We start from the raw sequence: 22,268 nt of genomic DNA, 5'->3' as shown, positions 1-22,268 counted from the left end.
TGAAAGGAAAATAAGAAAACACCAATTTTTTTAGAAAACAAAACCAAAAAGAGGGCTCAGAGTAGGATCTGTGCTGATGTGCTGGCGAACAGTCCAGGGCTGGGTGACCTGGGGAGCAGCCATGCTTGGAAACTTATGTCGGTACCGAGGCTTCGGGTCCACAAGCTGGGTTCTCCTTTATGATTGTTGAAAAAACACAGCCTAATAGTTTCATACTGTATTTATTTAATAACTAAAATTCACAAATAAAAAGATACTTGTAAAGTCCTTTTTCTGTTGTGTTATCCCTGTCTCCTCCACTTTACTGCTTTCAGACCCATACGCACTAAAAAAAAAATGGGCTTGGATTTTTTTAAACCTTTTTTTCAAACTTATAACTGTTATATGATTGGTCAGTTGGAGCTGAAGCACCAATGGAGAAGATGCTTTATGGAGATGAGGGTATATCCCCGCCTTCCCACTTTTTTTTTTTAAAGGAACATTGGAGATGTACCAGTGTCAGGACTCCTCTGCTCCCATTTCCCCCACCCAGAACATTCCTTTTATTTTGTTTTCCTCTTTTAAGAGAATGCCTTTAGGCTCTTCCCCCTCCCCCCCTTTCTGTCCATTCAAGACCGTGTGGATGTCGGACACTGTTCATTTCTTCCTCCGACAGGCCCATGTCCGGTAATCAAGTAGGTCCTAGTACACAGCTCAGTACGTGTTGTTTGTTGTCGTACGGGCTTATTTTTTTCATTTCAGGTAGGTCTGAGTGTCATTTCAGAAGGCTTGCTTAATTCCTTTCACTTTTCTGGAGAGCTGCTGGATAAGGCTACTCATACTCCAGGAATTGTTTATGATAGAACAGTAAGTACCTAGGGAGGGAGAAAAGATGGTCATTTTTATCTACTGCTTCTTTAAAAACCAACAACCAAAAAGCACTTAAAAAGCCCCCAAGTTGTTCATTCTGAGAAAGAGCCATGATTCCAGAGATAGCTTTTGCTGACCCTGAGACAATCAAGTACAAAAATGTCCCTTGGTTTTAGCTTTTCAGTCACCCTCCTTATGTCCCTTTGTCTCAGATTCAGTCTTTAAAAAATATTTATTTTTAATATTCATTTAAAAGAAAATTGAATTCCAAATTCTCTCCCTTCTTCCCACCCACTGAGAAGACAAGCAATATAATATCAAAGATTTAGTCTTAAATGCCCTGTCCAGCAGCTAGATAGCCCTAAGTTTTTCTTATGTACCTATAAATATTAGCTAACCACTTTCTTTACACTTGAACTAGGTAGATGGAGGAAGAAAAGATTTAATGATGCTCATTTTTTTTCCACCCATATACAGAATCTACTTGGAATGTTAATTATAATAAAGAGCTGGGTGGGAGAAAGTCACTTTTTTTTTTTAAACTCAGGCTAACCACAAAAAGAGGAAATGGGAAAAATCATTCTAAAAGCCAAAGTACCTTTATGCATGCAAATGCGCCGACTTTTGTGTGATTATTCCATGCTTAAATCAAATGATTTTTTTCCAGCATTAATCAGAAAAAGGTAAGATTAGAGGTAGTTTTAAATAACTCATTCTTTAGGGAAAAAAAGTTAATGACATTTTTGAAATCACATAAAAATATACTGAAAAGTTTGCTTGATCCTTGAGTTTCCTATCACTTCCACAAATGTGGTAATGAAATATGCCCAGGATCACAAAAATAATGAAGCAAGATTTGAATGGAGGTCTTCTGGACTTTTCTGCTATACTGTTCTGCTACACTGAGGAGCTTAACACTGAGGCTAAAGACAGAGTAAAAAGAAAAGATGGTCAGGCATACTAGGTCACTGGACGCAAGGCCAAGGGATAACTGCTGTAGGGTTAGGATAGAACAGGTCCTGGTCCCCCAGATGCCTGTCTGAAAGTTGGTGTTTTCTGACTCTGACACTGTCGTCACAGCAAACAAAACACATTTCCTGAAACACCTCTTCATTCTACAATAAAACATTAAAGTGCCTTCACTAAGGCAACACTGGTGAGAGCGACCGCAGCCTGAGCAGGTGTCTTCTTTATCTGGTTCTTTCTATTGGCTCTTCTTTCCCCAGAGCTCGGCGTTGCTGACTGGTGCACAAAGTACGGTCCTAGCTATTCTGCTTGTGTAGTTTCAGTGCCTGCCGGCATACACATCCTTCCCAGAGCTACATCCCCACCCTCCTGTCAGTTCCACGTCCCTGACTTCCAGGAACCAGCAACATCTCCAACTTGAGCACCCACACTCTGTGCAGACCTCCATTATCTCTAGACGTATTCAGGACATCTCACTCCTTCCTCCCCCCTTACCCCCCCCCGTCCTGCCAAAACCTCAATATCATCAGACCTTATTCCCAATTTTCCCATCCCTTTCAACAAGTGGCACCAGATGCTCCCGCTTCTCTCATGACCCTGATTTTCTTTTATGCGTTTTCCTTTGTCCTCCCCATTCCATTACTACCTTTTTATCCCTCCTCAACAATTTGGCTACACAGGGCCTTTTCCCTTCTTGTCTCCTTTGACTCTACTCTGTTCAAGGGCCACACGTTACTTCATCCCTAAATGACAAAAGCCATCTTTGTCTAGCAGGTCTCCCTACCCTCCAGAATCCTCCTCAAATGCCATTTTTATCACACCACTCCTCTGACTCAAGAATCTACAATCAATTCAAACACTGTCTCACTAACAAACTCATTCTTCTGCAACCGCAGACTATTCCAGTCCAGCAAATCTGCTCAAGGACCAATTTTCATGACTTGCTCACTCATCTCACCTGGAAACCCTTCTCTCTCATTCTTTCCACTAATCTATGTTCTTTCCCTCCTTTAAAATCAAGTTACCATAAAACTTATTTCACTAAGAAAGCTTTCTATTGGCCTTGTGCCATCAAGTGTCCTTTTAGTACAGATGTACTCCGGAATTATGTTTCTGGACTCTAGGGAAGGCAGCACGGCGAGTGGGGAGAGAGTCATCCTCAAAGCCAGGAAGACGTGGTTTACATTCTGCCCTTTCCACATGCTGCTGAGGTGACCCATGTCACTCAGCCTCGGTGTCCATGGGGACTCTCTAAGACCTGCACTGGTAGAGGGAATGTCGTCTTCTAGGAGTACCCAATATTACATGAAAATAACAGGCCCATTCCTTATCCCTAACCCCTACGCTAATATGCTTTCATCTTTTCCCATGTACTTATATGTGCGTGTGTGTGTGTGTGTGTGTGTGTGTGTGTGTTACTTATCTTCAACTGGCTTTTATAAGCAAGACCATACTTCTTTCTTTTTGATCTCCCCTCTCAATCTCTAGAATACTTAATTTTATCTAATAAAATGAAATATAAAAGGTATAAATGTAAACTTCTATAATTGGGTAAAAAACAAACAAACGAACAAACTCTGCAAGCACAGGGTGCAGACCAGGCAGCAGTTCCTGGGAGACACTTTGTGTGGTTGTCTTCTAGGTTCAATTAAGAAGGTGACTCAGGAAGCCAACCAAAGCTCTGGTGTGCCGGCTGACGGGATCTCAGCAGGCAGCTTGGAAGCGCCACACCCACAGCAAGACGCCACACTGTTCTCCTCCCAGGTTAGCTACACCTGGGATGCCGGGCTCATTTCCCCATTTTGGGAAGCGCATGTGATAAGGAGGAGTACACCCTGCTCCCCCAAGCCACAAAAGGGCCGGGCAAAGAAGACAAGCCTGGCGGGAGGTGGAGGAAGAGGAACAGCACGACCACTCTCCTCCACTGACAGTCTATTAAAGGGAGGAAGTATGAAGATTTGCTTTGCTTGGACCCATGGGCAGAACTAGGCGCAAAGGACAAAAATCGCAGTAAAGGAGATTTTGGCTTTAACGTACGGAATGAATATACTTGTGAACTTCTGTATGAATAATAAGAGCTCTCCAAAACTGGATGGGCTCTGTCAAGAGGCAGCGAGGTATCCATCACTGTGGATGGATGCAGTTGGCTATTCCGAGCAGAAGCTGGAGGACAATTTGTCATGCACATGGTAGGGGGATTCTTAGGTTTGACTGGATGACCTTTAAGGGACAATCCCACCCTGGATGTTCTAGGACTCTCAAAGAAAATTCAGCACACAGTGGGTGGTTAATAGATGGTGACCGATTTGCCCACCTTCCCTTCCTCTCTAAAGGGCATCTTTGTTCCACGAAATAAAGGAAAGGCTTTTGAATAAAGGCTTTTCAGACTGAAATGAGAACATTTTTGGCCTTAAATTGAAAGGACATGGTCAGTCTTTCCAGGTCAATAACTTTAATTTGAATGAGATAAATGTGAAGAAACAAAACATGATGCACCATGCATCCCTGCCTGGGCCTTGTGTTTAAAATACCCACACCACCTTCAGGAGGGAGATTAGAAAGATTTTTGGACTAATGTAGCAAACCTAGTAGAAACCTGCTAGGGATATAGCACAAAGCAAATTGAGTATGAACATCTGCTCTAAGCAGTAATTAAAGCATGGAACCAACATCCAGCATGGCATTGATGATAAGCTCAGGATAATCATCTGAACCCAGTGCATCATTCAGTTAAAGTAGGATGGTTAAGATTATGTGAGTTAGTGAGCACTTGGGCTTCAGATACTGGGTCACTGGCCACAAAGGTCAGTCTGACAGGGGAGGGGCTTGCAAGGGAATCTTCGGATTTTATTCACAGTTCTGCTTTCAAACTGGTTTGATGCAGGTAGGTGGAGGGAGCCTTAGGACTATAAGCAAACATGAAAAATTTGGGATCCCCTGCATAGATCCAGACTATTAGAACCCAGAGATCATCCAGTCTGCTGCCATACATTTAAAGCTGAGGAAACTCAGACCCAAAGAGGTCAGATGATGTGCCAAGGTCACCATTAACACGGAGCTCTTCTTACAAGATCCCACCGTCTCCCTAAAGGTGAAACGGTGGGAGACGGTGAATCAGGTAACAGACTGGATCCAGTCTGTACTAAATGCATTTTCATTTGAAGAAATGAAAATAGATTCTGCCCGCAAGTACTTCTCAGGGTGTATTGTTTTATTTGATGGAGATCTCCCTTATCTGAGAAAAACTGCTTAAACCTGCAGCTAGACAGTGACTTCTGACCCACACTGTATTTGCTACCATGACTTAGGCAATCCATTTAAAGGTCTGTGTCTGGTATTTCAGTCATTTTCTGGAATCATGTCATATGAGATATTTCTTTTCTTGTCACCAGAGATATCTCAAGGGACATCCTCTCCAGACTGGATTTCATTAGTTTAGGAACCAAAAGCTAAACATTCTATGATCTGGATAAATGTGAAGTTGCTTTAGATCCAGAAGGACACAAGAGGAAAAAAAGGAACTATCACATCCTTTCTGCCATTTTCCCCAATGGCTCTGTCCTAGACATACCCTTCACTGTCTAGAACATCCTTAATGCTAGCCTTAGTGATGATGGCGTCATCACATTTGAACCACTGGTCCTTGTGTTGCCGAATGAAGCTGGTATAGTGCCCGCTCTCCAAGGTTCCCTGGTGATTAACTACTGCAAACAAGGAATACCTGGTTGGGGAAAAACAAAATGTGATTAACTCAGTTCCAGTATCAACAGAAACCCTACGATTTGGGGGGCAATTAAAGACCTGCGTTTATAAAGAAACCTGCTCATAAATGAGCTATCGCATGGTCCTATAAATATTGAAAACCACATGAATTACCAGTGGTAGGCAGAAAGCCACAGAGAAGCACTGCAAAGAAAAACAGACCACGCGTGGTGCCACTTACTTGTTGCCTATGGGCAGCTGTTTAGCTGTGTTTTGCATTCACATTAAAACAGGTGGCTTTACCTGCCTCAAGTGAAATATAAATGAATAGTAGTAATAGTATAACCTCTTTTTCTCAAGGGATTCAAAATGCTCCCTCATTCACTTTCACAATACCTACAGGAGGAAAAAGGGAGGCAAACAGTGAAACCTTAAGGAATTAGAATTCTAATCAGGTTAAAAATAAAATTAAAAATCTCCAATGACGGAGCCAAAAAGGGAATTCGGATTTCTCATTCACCTTCTCTTGCCTTCTACCTCCATCAAACTACAAGGAGGGATGCAGAACAGTGAGTTTAGAGCCAGGAGTGGCATTGAAATGTGGCCAAGTGGGAAGTCCCATCTCTACCAATGGCTTCAAACAATAAATGTTCATGGTCATTAGCAAGTCAATGGGTTACTGGCTGAAAGCAAAGCAACAGGTAAGAGAAGCTCAGAGAAGGACTGTGCTATTACAACACAGCCAGGAATTGACCTTAGCAGAGCTGAGAGCACCCACACCACCCTCCTCCCTCGAATGAAAACAGTGGACTTCATCACTTACTTATTATCGTTGTTCAGACTATCCGTTGGTTGCTGGTACTGTCCATTCATTCTGCTCTCTTTACTGTAATACAATACACAGAAGTTCAGTTTTACTTAATGTAACAACTTTCTAGACTGTACACATAGTGTCACAAGTTGGCTATTAGAGGCACAGTCTTCTGGGTGGGAGCTTGTCTCAGACCTGGGGCAGGTAAATGCTGCTCTGTGTATATAACAGTATGCATGTATATGTACATATAGTATTATCATGCTTCCTCTGCCACAAAGAGCATCTCTGGGAATAAGAGCAACTGTCAAATTCGAAGGGCATTAACAATTAAGTCTTGCATAGGAACCACTCCTCCAAAAGGAGTAAAGAGTCATGCTGAGTAAAGAATGTCAATCTTATTTATTTTACCACCAACGTACCTCCTGGGGGACAGTCAGGCAATTTGGGATTTAAAGCTTGAATGGGTTTAGTCCACTGCTGTGAAGTGCTAACAAAATTAAGATACTTGGTAACAGCAACCATGACATCCCCCCCTCCCCAAATGAATTAATGGTTCAATTGATCCACTTTTCCAGTCATGGGTTCTTTTGTTTTGAAGCAGGAAGACAATGCTGATTGTTTTATGGAAGGTCTCCATATTCAGAAGCCAGACAGAATGGACCATCAGATGCTGAAAGCTTACAAGTCAGACACACACCAATATTCCTAATTTAGAGCAGATGATGGTTAGCATCTTCTGGAGAATAAATCTCAAGTGGCCTTTGGGAAATGATGTGAAAAAAAAAACTGAAGTTGTAATATAAACTATATAAACTACTTCCAGAGTCTTCTAACTTTACATTTCTGGGCCAATTCCAATTCCATCATCTAAATGCATGAGTTAGGTACATGTGTGTGAGACCTTTCCCAAAATCCAGGGATAATGATCTAAGAAGAGTACTCAAGTATTTTGTTCTTCACCTGTCAAGCAAGGATTGTTATGAAGGGGTTTCACATCAGAGAACATTACTAGAGACATAGGAGTATCAGAAAAACCTCACACTTACACATTAGCCTTATTACACATGGATAAGCCTTATACCAAGGTCTAATCATGGCACAGTAGTGCCTCTGGGTTGTTGAGGGCTATGGACAGCAAGAGGGCTGAGAGATCAGACCCCAAGCTGGAAGTTCTAGTAAAGCCAGTAATGGATGGTGCCACCCACTGTCTGAGGCCAGAGAGGTTCTTCCCCAGAAGATCAGCCACCAGTAGCTGTGATCTGCATTGGTGGAGCCCCGCCTCCCCCAATGAAATAAGAGCTTTTAAAAAAGTGCCAAATTGGGGAAGCTAGGTGGCACAGTGAATAGAGCTCTGGCCTTGAAGTCAGGAGGACATGAGTTCAAATCCAGTCTCAAACACATGACACTTACTAGCTTGTGTGACCCTGGGCAAGTCACTTAACCCCAACTGCCTCACCAAAAAGCAAAATAAATAAATAATAAATAAATATAAAGCATCAAATTAAGGGCTATTCAGAGAAGTAAATACCAAGCAGCTGAAAACAGTATGAAAACCACATTTTTCCCCCTCTTTTTAAACAGACTTAAATTCTATCATCACTACATCAAGGTGGTCCTATTCTGTGTCATAGCTGTCACTCAAAAATGTATGATTCCTCTTAATTAGACTTACATTCAGAACAATGCCGTGGCCTAAGGAGAGTCTAGGATTTCTAAGTACTGTCATACCTGGAGGCCATAAATGGTGTCATGTCCAGCTCCAAAGGGAAGGAGACATACGTAGTGATCTTTCGCCTCAGTTTGGCTGAGTGTTCAAACCGCTACAGGAATAAAGGGGGAGGGACACAGACTTTTTCAGACAGCTTACAAAGTAAACTCCATAAAGATTATTAGGATGACAGCACTATAGATCAAATCACTTAAACTCACTGAGCCTCAGTTTCCCAATATGTAAAATGTGGCTAAACATTACTTAATAACTTACCTAGTAAGGTTTTGGTGAGGAAAGTGCATTGGAAACTGGAATGTAAATCTTGTACTTACTGTAGGAGTGTTTTTTTTCTTTTTATAACTGCTTATTGGTCAGGTTAGGAGACTGCTTATTTACTACTAAAAGACCCCTTCCCTTCCTTCTTCCAGTGCTATCTATGGCTCAGAATGATAGTTTCAAGGCAACAGAAACCCAGCTGACTAGGCAGGCAGAGCCGAGCAACAAAACTGGGAAACTTAAAATATGCAAGCAGATGGGAAGCCAAAACTGACAAATCTCTGGCAATGAGAAACAGCCATGTTACTTCTTTCGATAACCACATAGTTCAACCAAGGCAGGAAATTCCTCTGAAGTGATTTTACAGACAAGAGAAGGAAAATAAGGATTTTACAGGCGAATTGTGAACCTATAAATGGAGAACTGGAGGCAGAGCCTATATCCTAACGAATGAAAATCACACGAATGAAGGATAAGCGGAAGACAAATGTTCTCTTCAATGGAGCTTCTACTTAGAGAGGAACTGACAAAGTTTATGTCCTAGTCACATGTGTAGTTAATTATTCTTTGTTTGCACTGTCATAAAAATTCTCTCAGCAAAAGACATGAAAGTAATGAATCAAAGTTATCGCCTTTGGTTTCTATAGCAACCCTCACCTCACATGTTCATTCATTATTAAAATATACTCACAGTAATGGATCCTAGGAGAAAGGGGAAAATACAGCCCATGGCAAAAATGGGTCTGGTCAACATTTGTTTGGCAAACTTACTTTGAGATGAAAACAGGCCACGATGGGTAATTTCTTCATAGTGAGTTGTTTGGTGGATTCCTGGTAGCTATGGCAACCACTACATTTGATTTTGGCACTGCTTCCTAAGTGCTCTGGCCTCGTAAACCTGGAACGATTGGATGTGGGAACAAAACAAATTATTTGTTCCTACTTTTCAAGGGACAACTTAAATGTCACCTTCTCCATGAAAGTTTCCCTGATACCCTTAGCCGGAAACAACAGTCTACTTCTCTGCATTTATTGGTACTCTCCTAAAACACCTATCACACTGGCTTGTATTACAAGCATACTCAGTCCCACCTCCTATAAGGCTGCTATGAACATCACTTTGTATTTACATTGTTAATACATTCTAACCAGATCTCATTTACAACACCATTCAACACCTGAATAATGAAACTAACTACCCAATATCTCACTTAACATTGTATTTTTATGGAACACAATGGCAGGCAATTAAGGACATATGCCGACATGATTATTTGCATGCATGTTTCATCTCTTCTTTAGATTGAAAGCTTCTTGAGGGCTTGAAATTATGTCTTATTTACCTTTGCACCCTAGAATACCACTATAGTATACCTTACACAGAGCAGGCACTCCATAAATGTTTACTGAACTGAGTCAGTATATTATACAGGAAAAGCAGATAACATTTATTTCCTTCTTTCATTGCCTTCCATCCCTTTTCCTTAAAGCACAAGGGGGCTCAGAGAACAAATACTGAAACACATTTCCCTTCCTCAAGGTAGAATGGTGGGGAGCTATGGGTGCAGAATGTTGCAGACACTGTCTGAGGCAACCATTTTGTCCACTGGTTTTGCTTCACTGTTTTTCTTTGTTACAAGGTCGGGGTTCAGTGGGGCAGGGTGTATGGGGAAATGACTGTGGCATCAATAAACCTTAAAAAAATACAATGTATCTAGGAAAATGATAAACCACACTGTGATTTTTAAAATATGGTGAAGGACAATGCAGTCAACATATTGTATTAGCAACAATGGAAGAGTCGAGTTAGGAATAGGAAGTCTTCTCGTGTAGGCTCTTTGGCAGAGTTGCAGTGGGGGGTGTCCTTAAACCCTGCTCTACCATCCCGGTTTAAAACAGAAAACATGATTTTCCTGCATCTTAAGTCACATGCCAGTGGGTTACTGGCTGCTCTAATTCATTTGAACAATGGACCAGACTCTAGATCAGGCCCTCATTACTGTTCATCAAAGCCGTGGCCTCCTAACCGATCTCCTTATCGATCAATTGATAAACATTTACTAAGCATTCACTATGTGCCAGGCATTATGCTAAGTGTTGGAGACACAAAAAGAGGCAAAAGAGAGTCTTTGCCCTTAAAGAGCTCCCAATCTAATCGGAGAGACAAACAATTTAAGCAGGAGATAACTAACAGAGAAGGCACTAGACTTACAAGGGAAAGTTGGGAAAGGATTCCTGTCGAAAGCAGAATTTTAGGTTGGGCCTTCTCCAATCTATCCTTCACACGGCTGCCAAATATTCTTAATGCAAAGCTCTGATCTTGCCATGGTCTTACTCAAAAGCCTTTAGGGACTCTGCTACTAAATAAGACACAAGGTTAAAATGTGAACTCCTTAAGGCCTTCCATAGTCTGGGTCCAATGTACATTTTTTTCCACTGTGCTCCCTTTCACGAATACTGTATTTTAGGTAGATAAAAGACTACTTGTGAGCCATTTCCTAAACTCATTCCACTCTCTTCAAACTTTCTTGTACTACTTGGTTTGTATGTTTCCTTTGCCTGTATTAGAATCTAAACTTGTGACATAATTGTTATTTGTGTGTGTCTCTGTGAGAGTGTGCCTTATATACTGAGTAATTATAAACTCTTTGAGGTCAATGAGCTGCCATTTTTCATCTTTTTATCTCTAGTACCTACACAGGGCCTTGCACACAGCAGGTTCTAAGAGAGCTAAGTCACCTGGAATGCACAGACTTAGGCTGATGCTTTGTCATCTTCTAAACTTAATTTCATTTAAGGAAAAAGGTCTCAATGAAATAGAATAAATAGAGCAGAATCAGAATAATAAACACTGATGATAGCTGTAGATAACAATAACAAAACTGGGAAAAATATACAGATGAAAAAGTTCAGAAGGGGACATGGAAACAACCATACCATTTGTGTCTATATTATTAAAATTAATATATACTTATATAACATTAATCTGTATAAATAGTAAATAACGGACATTTGTGGTTTCATGTTATGATAGTACCTTTGAATTCTTTCCTCTACTAAATTTAAGAATAAGAATTTTTTTTTCTTTAAGGAAAAAGCTCTTGGAATAGAAAATCTGGGGTTCCAAAGTGTGCTAACCTTCATCTTGTATCAATAAATATTTCTCATAAGAGGATTTCTGAACAGTTTAATAGAAGATAGCCTATAAAGGAAGAGAAAACCCTTGAAATAAGTGCACTATAAATTGAACACCTACTTCACGGAATATTATCTTCCTGCTTCCTGAACCATAAAGAAAAAAAAGACCAAAATCATGAAGAAGCTTTCAAGTACCAGTAACCCTTCTACACATAAGTTCTGGGTTTCTGAAAACAAGACTTGGTGACTGAATAAGTCAGGCTCAGAGGATGGGTTTGGAATTAACCCCAAACTTAGACACACTTGCCACATTCCCATCATACCTACTCTACTAGCCATCTTCCTTGATCAGTCATTTAACCTTCTCATGATTCCATAAAACTATAATTTAATAATTTATATCAATGTAGTACAAATTACTCAGAGGTCAAAAGACTTGTAACAGCTTTTAAATGTGGAGTCTTTAATCTGAGCAGCTTTCTCATACCAATTTTCTTCCTATCAACTTTTGAAGTGCCTTAAGCCAATGCCTAGAGTGTGAGGTACGGCACGGCATAGGGAGTGGTCTGCTTTGCATGGGGAGTCTACACGGTACCCTAAATTGCAGCAGGTCCAGAAATACTATGGTTACACCGTGGCACAGAACTCCTTCTTAGTCTCTCCATTAGTTTCTTTGACAGGTCTGGAGCGAGTTGAAAAGCTCCCTTTTGCTTTTTAAGAGCATCTCATATAGTAATGTACCTCATGATTCCTCTGGAACCTAAATGTACATTCACACTATTCTTCACAAAATCAATGAAACCCTTCCTACAGATTTTCACTTGAGAGGTAGTTTCTCACTCATGTGGCCTCATTTTATCATCTGTCAGTCTCCCCTCCAATCCCTCTCAATCCATCCCCTCTCCAAAACATAAATATAACTGTATGAGGTTTTGCTCAGTACCCTAAATATATAACGAACGTCTTATCTTAATTCAGGTGTGTCCTATTGTAATTTAGCTTTCTTTGCATAGTACTTAGGACAGCACCCATGTACAATTAGATAATACTTGTTAAAGATAATGAAGCCCTTTGATTACTTTATCATGACTTAAAAAAATTAATGTTTTTCATATCCCATGGGACTGAGCATTAGGTCAAAGATCTAGATTTTCTCCATTAAAATAATATATTTGTCTTTTACACATTTTTATATATAGCTTTAACAATTTGAGATTGATGCATATTTGTTTCAAAAGTAAATTATTGGCTCTACTGATAATGAAGCAGGATGAAAAATAAAGGCTTTATTATATAATGCGCTTCACATATATGCATACATTGGGATAGATAGCTATTATATCTATAAACAGGGAGAAAAATCTCTACTAAGAATCTAACCTAAATCAACTAAAAGGGAAATTGGGTGGATTTTTTTTTTTTGGTTGTTCCTCATCGCATCAATTCAGTGCAAGTGTGACCATGTCTTTTTTTTGTTTGTTGTCTTTTTTTTTTTAGGCAACTGGGGTTAAGTGACTTGCCCAGGGTCACCTAGACAGTAAGTGTTAAGTGTCTGGTCTGAGGTTGCATTTGAACTCAGGTCCTCCTGACTTCAGGGTCGGTGCTCTATCCACTGCACCACCTAGATGTCCCAAGTGGGACCACATCAAGCCACTATCCAATAAACTCCAAGGGCTCCCTATCACTTTCAGGATTATATAAAATCTTCTGTTTGGCTTCTAAAGCCTCTCATAATCTGACCCCTTCCTACTTTCCCAGTCCTCTTATACCTGTCTTACCCCCAAATACTGTGCTAGGATTAAATGACACTGGCTTTCTTGCTCCTGGTACAAGACAGTCCATTTCCCTACTCTGGGCATTTTGATTGGCTGTCTGTCCCCCATGTCTGGAATTCTCTCCTTCCTCATCTCCCTCTCTTGGCTTCCTTCAGGAACCAGCTAAAATCTTACCTCCCACAAAAAGCCTTTCCTGATCCCTCTTAAAGCTAGTGTCTTCTCTCTTAAGATCATCTCCATTTTATCTTGCATATATCTTTTTTTGTATATAGTTGCCTGCCAATTGTCTCTGCCTCTACACCATGAGCTCCCTGAGAACAGGAAGAATTTTTTTGTCTTTAACAGTGACTGCTGAGATGTAGCATTTAATATATCTTAAATTAGTTACCAATGGAATAAATCTGTCAAACCCTTACTGTAATTTCAATTTGTCCATTTGTCTCATTGCCAATTTTACATTTTAAAGTGAATCTCCCTGTGAAACTATAAACTACAAGTCCTAGAAAAGACCAGACATTTCCCACTCATCTGCAAAATAATACTAAGGTAGAGGGTAGGTGGTAGTGGAGCCCCCTTAATGGGTCAAAGCTGAGTGACAACGAAAGAAGACTGTAATTTCGGAAGCCTGATTTAGTCTCTAGTTCTCTTTAGAGGTGGCCAGGGAAGGCTGCTTAAAAGTCAATGAAGGCAGTGGATTAGGTGATAAAGCAATGCTGCACTGCTGGGGTATACAGAGAATCCAGTCCCCTTCCTTTGGAACAGAGATACCAAATCTGCACAATCAGCTAGTGACAATCAAGCTCAGTCCCTATGAACAAATGTTCCATCATTCCTTTCCTGCTGGGTCAGTACTGGCCAGGGAAAGAGAACAATACAAGTAAGTCTTTCTTTAACCAGCCCCTTGTTTTTGACAGAGAAAAAGAAAACTTGTTTTAAGGGGGTGTTTCTAAAGCACAGATCCAGTTTCTTACCTTCGCAAGCAGTCTGTGAGTGTGGTGGTTCCGGATACATGGCTTTCCCCATTCACCACGCTGCCATCACTCCCTGGACTAAGTGGCCAGAACGGAGTTGAAGAACCAGGCAAGTCTAAACTGATGTCCCAGAATGGGTCTATCGTTGTAGAAACACCACTACAAGGCAAACACGAGAGCAGATGACAGAACACAAGGAAATTTAATCATTTACTAAGCTTATGAGCTGAGAAGATTATAGTTATGCTTCACCTCTAGAGGGTGCCCTTATTACACAAAGTATCTAGGACTAGACAGCTGGACTCAATACTATATTTATGTAGCCAATTTCCACTACAGGATTATTTTAAAATTCATAAAAAGGAAAGCCAGAGATCTGGAAAAATTTATTGCAGGTATTGAACACAGGATGTAAATCTTGTGCAGTCTACTGGTAATGGAATTCAGTGGTTTAGGACCAACTGGGGAGTTGTTCCAAAATGTGGGCTCTGGTTATGGTTGAGGCTGACATAGGCAGACACCTGTTTGTAGAATTACGTGCCTGCACAAGTAACTGGTAAAACAATGACCCGCAGCAAGACATTAAGGTCACCTAGAATAAAGGACTTCTATTGAACAGAAAGCTGAATTTTCAGCAGTCAAGAGGAAATGCTATTTCATGCTAAATACCATAGAATCAGAGGAATAGAATCTGAGGCCTGAAGACATCAAGTGACTCACTCAAGGTCACATGGATCACTAATGGTAGAGTTGGGACTAGAACCCAGGCTTCCTGAATTCTCGTGCAGTACTCTTCACAGACATGATAAAACTAGTAACTTGACATTTATATGGTGTTTCAAAGTCTTCAAAGTACTTCTCATTTGAACCTCATGATAACCATGTGATGTAGGCACTATGGATAATTTATTCACAGTTTACAGATGAAATTAAGACTGGGAGAGGCTCAAATGATTTGTTCATGGTCATGTAGTAACTATTAGAGGCAGGATTTGAACCTGGATCTGTCTTTCCAATTCCAAGCTTAGTATTCTATCCACTACATACCATTCCGTTGCTCTAAAAACAATACATATTTAAGGTCATCAACAATAGAGAATTTAATGGAATATGAAAGTATATTAATTTTTCACTAACATTTCCCCTTAAGGCAAGTTTTAAGATCTTTAACTGGAAGTTATGTGATCAAATGCCCATCCCACTAAAAAGTGGAGCACAAGAGATGACAAAACACATGAAAGTTTAATGTTCTACCCTAAGGGACAATGAGGAGTCTCCTCGTCTAGACTGGGGCCCTAAATAAGAGTGCACAGAGTCTAATGCTTTGCTCCTTTTTTATCATGCCTGTGGGCCTCTGTCTCTAATACGGATTTAGTGTCAAGAGGATCTGGGTTCATCTTTGTCACTTTCTTTGTGACCTTGGGTAAGTCAATGAGCCTTTCTAGGCCTCAATTTCCTCGAGTGTAAAACGAGGAAGCTGGACTACATAGTCCCTCAGGTAACCTTAGGGTGCTTTACTTTAATGCTCAATGGAAGAGGCTAGAGTGGTCTTTTCCAGTAATGTTGTGAAGAGGTATTGGAAGGCAGACCTGGAGCAATATGACGGTGAATAAAGGTGATCTCAGCTTGATGAGGAAAAACTACTTAACAATTAGAGCTGTTTAGAAAAGAAATAAGTGGCCCTCTAAAGTCAGTGAATTTCCCCATCAATGGAGTCTTCAAGTGAAGACTGGACCGCCCCTCGCCTACTGAAGAAGGGCATCCTGTTCTGGTGGAATGAGGACATCTTCCAATTCTGACTCTACGAGGCTGTGGGTAATTAAAGTCAATAAGCCTGTAATTCATGGCAGTCTGGTAAGCCTGCAGGATAGGCTCTTTTCATAGTATTTTAACTTTCTCTTCAGGTCATTCTCAGATGGGAACTGAAACTTCACTTGAAACAGGTCATCCTCCTTTCATACAGAGTTCTCATGTTGTCCTTGACTACTGACATCCATGAACTTTCCTGTCCTACCGCTTCAGTCACACATCTCTACCAGGAATACCACAACTGGGAAAAATCTCACACACCAAACCAAAGTCATCTTTATCAATATGAATAGAATGAAGTCCCCACCGCTTTTCATATACTCAACATGTATTTTAAGCTCTAAACTTAAAAGAATTATTTACCTTTTTTTTTTGGGTTGGGCAATACGGTTAAGTGACTTGCCTACAGTCACACAGCTAGTAAGTGTTATGTATCTGAGGCCAGATCAAAGAGTTAAGAAGGAGAATGTAAACTAAACAGGAGAATCTTGGGTGAAAGAGTGGGGATGTGCTGAAATTCTTTCCACATTTGACTCCGCTAATTTAAAAATCCTTTAACACCACAGCAATGCAATTCTTAAGGACTTGCTAGATTCCATTCCATTTAAAAAAGATCAAAATAATTTTTCTAAAAATTAATATAGTATATTTCTCTCACTGTATAAGATATTCTAAGCCTAAGTATCTTATTCACAGAATTTAGGTCCTTCAGTTTTCCTAATCTCAGCCTTCCATCACTAGAGAGTCTGGCTTAAAGCAACCACCATGACCAAATTCCAGGCCTTCTCATATTTCAAATAAAAATACATTCTGTGCACTTTACTCGGAAAACCCACCATGTTGTCAAGTCCTCTTACGGCCCTGTCCACTAAGGGGTGCCTTTTGGTCTTGGCTACTGTACTTAGGTAGTCATGCTCTAGTATCACAAAAAGATTTGAGGAAAATGGAAAAGTACTGAATCTAGCTTCAGAAAGAACATAGCTAAATGTGGAAATTACCAAATAAAGCCACGACAACATGAATTCTCTAGTTCCCACGGTGATGCCCAAGACCCTTACTGGTCCATTAAAAGGAAAGACTGATTACTTAGAAGGTGGGAATGAGATTCTATCTTGAGGAAGGGAGATGCTGGAGGAGAGGATGAGAAGGCAGGGAGTAAAACGAAGCCAGACTATTATCTAACAGAGGACTGGGGCAATGACCAATCAGCATGTCAGGTTCCAGGCCAGAGAGCCAGGGGGATATAGCGGTCAGGCCAGGGAATTTTGGCTTGTAAAGTCCTGAGAGATGACTAGGATGGCCATCCCATTTCCCAAAGCAAGGCAGGCGAGCAGACAAGAGGGAGGAGCACTTCTCCTCTAAAAGTCCAAACCCTGGATTAATGGGAAAAGGAACAAAGAGCCAGAGGGAAGGAGCAAGTCTCAGGTAAACTGGCTACAGTTCTTCAATTGGATGCTGAAGACCAAGAGATGCAGATTTTCAAAGAAGTATCTTCAACCAAAGGAACTTGGCTCATAAGGCCTCTTAAGTCTGGAGCAGGAGATGATTTTTCCCAAGACGTTTAGAACAAAGAGCTCTTTAGCACAATGAGCGAGTCCTTCCAGTTAGTTAATTCACTTAAAAGTCTGATTTTTCTTTGGACTCCCCTTCTTGGCCCATAGGTTCTTCTCTCAAAGCACCCAACCTGAGAGAGGCCTCAACTTCTGAGTTACAATCTGCCCTCAGATACCAGGCAATCACTTAACTGCTCTTTGCCTCAGCTTTCTCATCTGTAAATTAGAGATAATAATGGCACTCCCCCCCATTTGTTGTGAGGATCAAATAAGATAACTGTAAGATGCTTAGCAGTGTCTGACACATAGTAACCACTATATAAACGTTAGCTACTATGTTACCATCTACATCCAAGCCTCACAGTTCAGTCTCTTCAGCAAGAAGAGAACTTTAACAGATTAAAAATCCAAACTGCCAGTTACTAAATACCTACAATGTGCAATGCAACTATGCTAGAAACTTAAAGAGATTCAGAGAGCAACAATACTACATCTTTCCCTAACAGTCTAAGAATCCTTCCCTGTCTTTACCTATAGCTACAGCTAGGTGGTGCAGTGTATAGAGAGGTGAACTTGGAGTGAGGAAGACCTGAGTTTAAATCCAGCCTCAGACACCGACTAGCTGTGCAACCCTGGGCAAATCACTTAAACTCTCTGTGTCTCAGTTGCCTCATCTGTAAAACCTACCTCCCAGGGTTGGTGTAAGGATCAAACGAGTTAATATTTGAAAAGGGCTTTGCAAACCACTCCAAAGCACTCTATAGATGCTAGTTGTTATCATATATTTATTATTGTTATTGTTTGATCCAGCCCTAGTGTACCCTCTAAGTAGGTGTTTGTGTTTGTTTAAGCTAATTCAGTCAAGTGAGAAGCTTTTGCCTAGATAATTGCACGCCTGTGGCGAATTCAGCTCTGGAACCCAGTCAGATCTAGGACCCCAAAAGCACCAAAGTGTGAACCAGGCAAGTTAGCACCTTCTGGATGTGCTTAGAAAGGGCTTAGAGATGTACAAAAGGGACAGACTAATGAGATGAAGGGTCAGAGACTCAGACTTGGGAAATCACTTCTGGAGCTTCAGAACAGAAAGGAAACCACACTGATCTGAGGAAGTACAGAGACAGTCCCTGGATTAGTGACTCCAGAACCGCCAGGAAGACAAAAACAGAGAGAGGGCCAAGTTCAAGTTACACTTCAGGTATACCCACTCCTGTGAGCTCTAGAACCAAAACAGCAGAAGTCAGAGGCAAAAGCACAAACCAAAGCACGTGGCCAGGGCAGGATTACCTGAACATCTTGAGGAAGAGCCACCCTGCCATGTGTGCCCGGCCTGTACTTCAGCCACCCACTGACCACAGGCTGTGCCCACAGCTTTTGCCCCTTGTGCCTGCTCAGGAGCTGGTGAGAAGTTGGCCAGCCCTATCCTCGTCCTGAGTGCAGAAGAGCCTTCTAGACAAGAGACTCAGGCACCAAGCATCATCTGGAGAAGCGGATCAGGGCAGCCGGGAAACTGAGATCCTATTTACTGATGCTTAAGGAGGAAAGCATCACATGTGAGGAGCACAAAAGGAAAAGAAGATCTTCTGGGAAGAAGACCGATCCTTCTTCTGTGTATCTGGTGTCCAAACCCAGGAGCACCCTAGGCAGTCGGTATACCCCACAGAAGTGGCTGCAAAGGATTCCAGGGACAAGCTGCAGAAAAATGTGCCACTTCTCTGGAAAAAAGTGGAAGCAATTCAGAACATGCTGGCTGAAGACAGAAACAATATGAAGACTTGGAATGAACAGGGACAAGCTTGGAGAGAATGTTACAGCTCAACACAGAAGATTATACAAGTTTCTAAAGGAGGAAGAGCTACATCTTCAGAGAACAGATGAGGAAGACAGAGAAAACTTGAAGAATGAGACTTGCCAGGCTCCATCAATACCTTCAGAGCTTACAGGAGGAGATCATAGTCATTGAACAAAATTGCCAGCAACTAGACCTCCAGCTTCTGCGGGAGGTTAGAGAATCACTGTTGTGTCATCACCCAGAGACTGCTGTCATTTGTGAGGATGACCTGAGACCCCAATCACTGGGATATGGGAAATACTGAGTAACTTCAAAGTAGACATGAGCCTGGATCCTGAAAGCGCCTGTCCCCATCTCATCATGTCTGAGGATCTGAGGACAGTCACACTTGGAGGCTACCAGCAGAATATACCTGCCATACCCCACTGATTTAAAGCTAGTATCATTTTTGGGTCTCAAGTATTCACCTCTGATATGTGGGGAAGAGTACAGAATGGACAGTCAGTGTATATAAGGAGTTAGTGAGCTTTCTTTCCCTGGGATATATCTCTGCTTTCAAGTATTCAAAATGGAGATATTTACACTCAGATAACTACTCCCTCCTATCTACGATATGTCACTTTATCTGTAAGATAGAGATTTTTCTGGATTATGCCGCTGGAACCATTTTATTTTTTTACACTGTCTCAGACAAGTTCTTCAGATGTTGCTTCCTTCACTTTCCCAAACCTCTACAACCCCAGTTTTCTCCCTCTACCCTAAAAGGGGAGGAGAATGCAATTCCAATGATCATTATTAGTTCATGAAATTTTCATGTCTGAGTGAAGTTCTACTCCTGAACCTTTCTAAGGGTTACGGTTCCAGCAGAATAGAGTCCTGGCCTGCTCTGTATGCTATTCTTGATATATATGATGAGACAGCATTCCCACTGGGGAATAGCGAAGAAGTCAACATACATCTGCAGAAAATGTGGTCGGGAAGGTTGCTTCTGCATATCATTCATCAGGGCTGGATAAGTTCCCCAAACCCCTTGATGAGTAACTGCTGGGGTACTGACAGCTGTAGACTGTTGACACGGAAAAGTAGGGAGTGGGAGATGTAATCAGGGGCAGAGACTCACTTGGGAAATTAGGCATAAAAACCTTTGCTCTCCCTTCTGAAAGGTGTGCCCACACATGGGACACCCAGCCTTGCTGGGCCATGAATGCGAGGGTTTTTTTTTTTTTTTGTTTTTCCTGGTTCACCAATAGCTTCCTGGAACTTTTGTTGCTTACACATCCATTCTTGGAACCAAAACCAAGGGAGAGATAAGATTTTTCCTGAAGACTATTATTCTACCCAAAAATACTCATTGAGCCCTCAGTAGATTTATTATGTATCTAGCATAATTGTGGGTTCAAGTCCCAGCTCTGTCTATTGGCAGAATTACTTTAAGCAAAGCATTTAACTTCTTTGAGACAAAGTCTACTTATCTAGATATACTCCGTATCCCATTCATGCTTCAAATGTGTTCTACAATTAGGTATAAATATGTAAATAAATGTTCGTTTGTAAATTAATTTGTATATAAAAATGAATTGAGGATGTTTAACAAAGGTGCATGTTGGTGACTTTATATTAACTGCTGAAGATATGTATTGTGAGTTTGTCATAAATATTTATTAATCACAAAAATTACTACTATTATTACTAATATTTATTAGATCAAAATTAAAAGCCTTTTTTGTACCTTTTCCATTGGTTTACTTCACAAAACTAAAAAAAAAAATTCTCAAACATGTGGCTGTTTAAATAAAGCTTCCACTGTTTCCAATTTGGTAGCTGCTGCAGATGCTTCATGCTCAGAGCCACTTAGCCTTCTGTTTATAAATGACTAAGATAAGCAAAATTTAGGTAGTGTCTTAAAGCTTCAATCTCCAATACTAATCTTTTTTAAGAGGTTCTCTATGTGCTGTACTTTTATGGCAGGAAAAATACAAGGTTACTCCATAAACAACTATGACCTTGAAATCATTCTCATTTGAATGACAAAGAATTAAATACTTTTGCTCCAGTCTGGCTCTGACTGGAATGCTTTTTGATGCTGCAGGATCACCGGGAAGATGAGCTGCCTTCAGGCCCAGTGAGTGACTAAGAGCATAGTACTTACTGGCAGACTTGACAGGTGACGTCTGACTGCAGTCCGCCTGTAAAGATTTGGTCGATGATGCAGTTACAGTGGTTGGGGTTGTTGGCCTTCTTCCCATTATCGTCACCTTAACAGAAGTAAAACAAATTGGTTTATGAGTTCAAAGGGACTAAAGAATCAACAGTTCTTGTTTGGGGATCTATATACTATTTTCTCCATCAATGCATTCCACAGCTAAGAGCTGCAAACCTGAGATGAACATACACCCATCATGAAATAAAGTTGGCAACACAAACATTTTCAGAAAGACATTTATAGAATATTTCCTACTTTAATGAGGAGAAAAAGCAAATGGTTAAAATGGTTTAATTTCATGAGGAAGCATAAAGTCCAGTTTTTAGTTCGCTGCTTCTTATACCTCTAGGATTTCCTTTTTCTTAACACAAGTGCTAAGAAATTTGGAAGATGCAGCCATCTTGTTGGGAAGAGCCCTCAAAAGTCGTTGTTCAAAATTGGAACACTAACACATTGTTAGTGGAGTTGTGAACTGATCCAACGATTCTAGAGAGCAATTTGGAACTATGCCCAAAGGGCTATAAAAACATGCATACCCTTTGACCCAGCAATAGCACCTCTAGGGCTATATCTCAAAGAGATCATACAAATGGGAAAAGGACCCACATGTACAAAAATATTCATAGCAGCTCTTTTTGTGGTGGCAAAGAATTCGAAATTGAGAGGATGCCCATCCATTGGGGAATGGCTGAGCAAGCTTTGGTATATGAAT

The 22,268-nt window shown here is 40.8% G+C and overlaps 1 protein-coding gene across 2 annotated transcripts in view; it reads right to left on the bottom strand.

Annotated features, from left to right (window-relative positions):
* Nucleotides 1-205: 205 nt before the first annotated feature.
* USP22 (ubiquitin specific peptidase 22) overlaps nt 206-22,268 on the bottom strand; it is a 251,414-nt gene continuing 229,351 nt past the window's right edge. For both annotated transcript variants that reach the window (XM_021008455.2, XM_021008456.2), the window contains 7 exons: nt 21,503-21,608; nt 14,203-14,361; nt 9,090-9,216; nt 8,060-8,151; nt 6,341-6,403; nt 5,387-5,536; nt 206-854 (listed from right to left, as the gene is read on the bottom strand). In XM_021008455.2, the coding sequence (XP_020864114.1) occupies nt 812-854; nt 5,387-5,536; nt 6,341-6,403; nt 8,060-8,151; nt 9,090-9,216; nt 14,203-14,361; nt 21,503-21,608 (740 nt within the window). In that variant the 3' untranslated portion in view covers nt 206-811. The remainder of the gene's footprint in view (nt 855-5,386; nt 5,537-6,340; nt 6,404-8,059; nt 8,152-9,089; nt 9,217-14,202; nt 14,362-21,502; nt 21,609-22,268) is intronic.

The sequence above is a fragment of the Phascolarctos cinereus genome, unplaced genomic scaffold, assembly GCF_003287225.1.
Source record: "Phascolarctos cinereus isolate Bilbo 61053 unplaced genomic scaffold, phaCin_HiC Scaffold_4;HRSCAF=312, whole genome shotgun sequence".
Taxonomy (NCBI): Eukaryota; Metazoa; Chordata; class Mammalia; order Diprotodontia; family Phascolarctidae; genus Phascolarctos; species Phascolarctos cinereus.
This window is presented reverse-complemented; position numbering and strand designations above follow the sequence as displayed.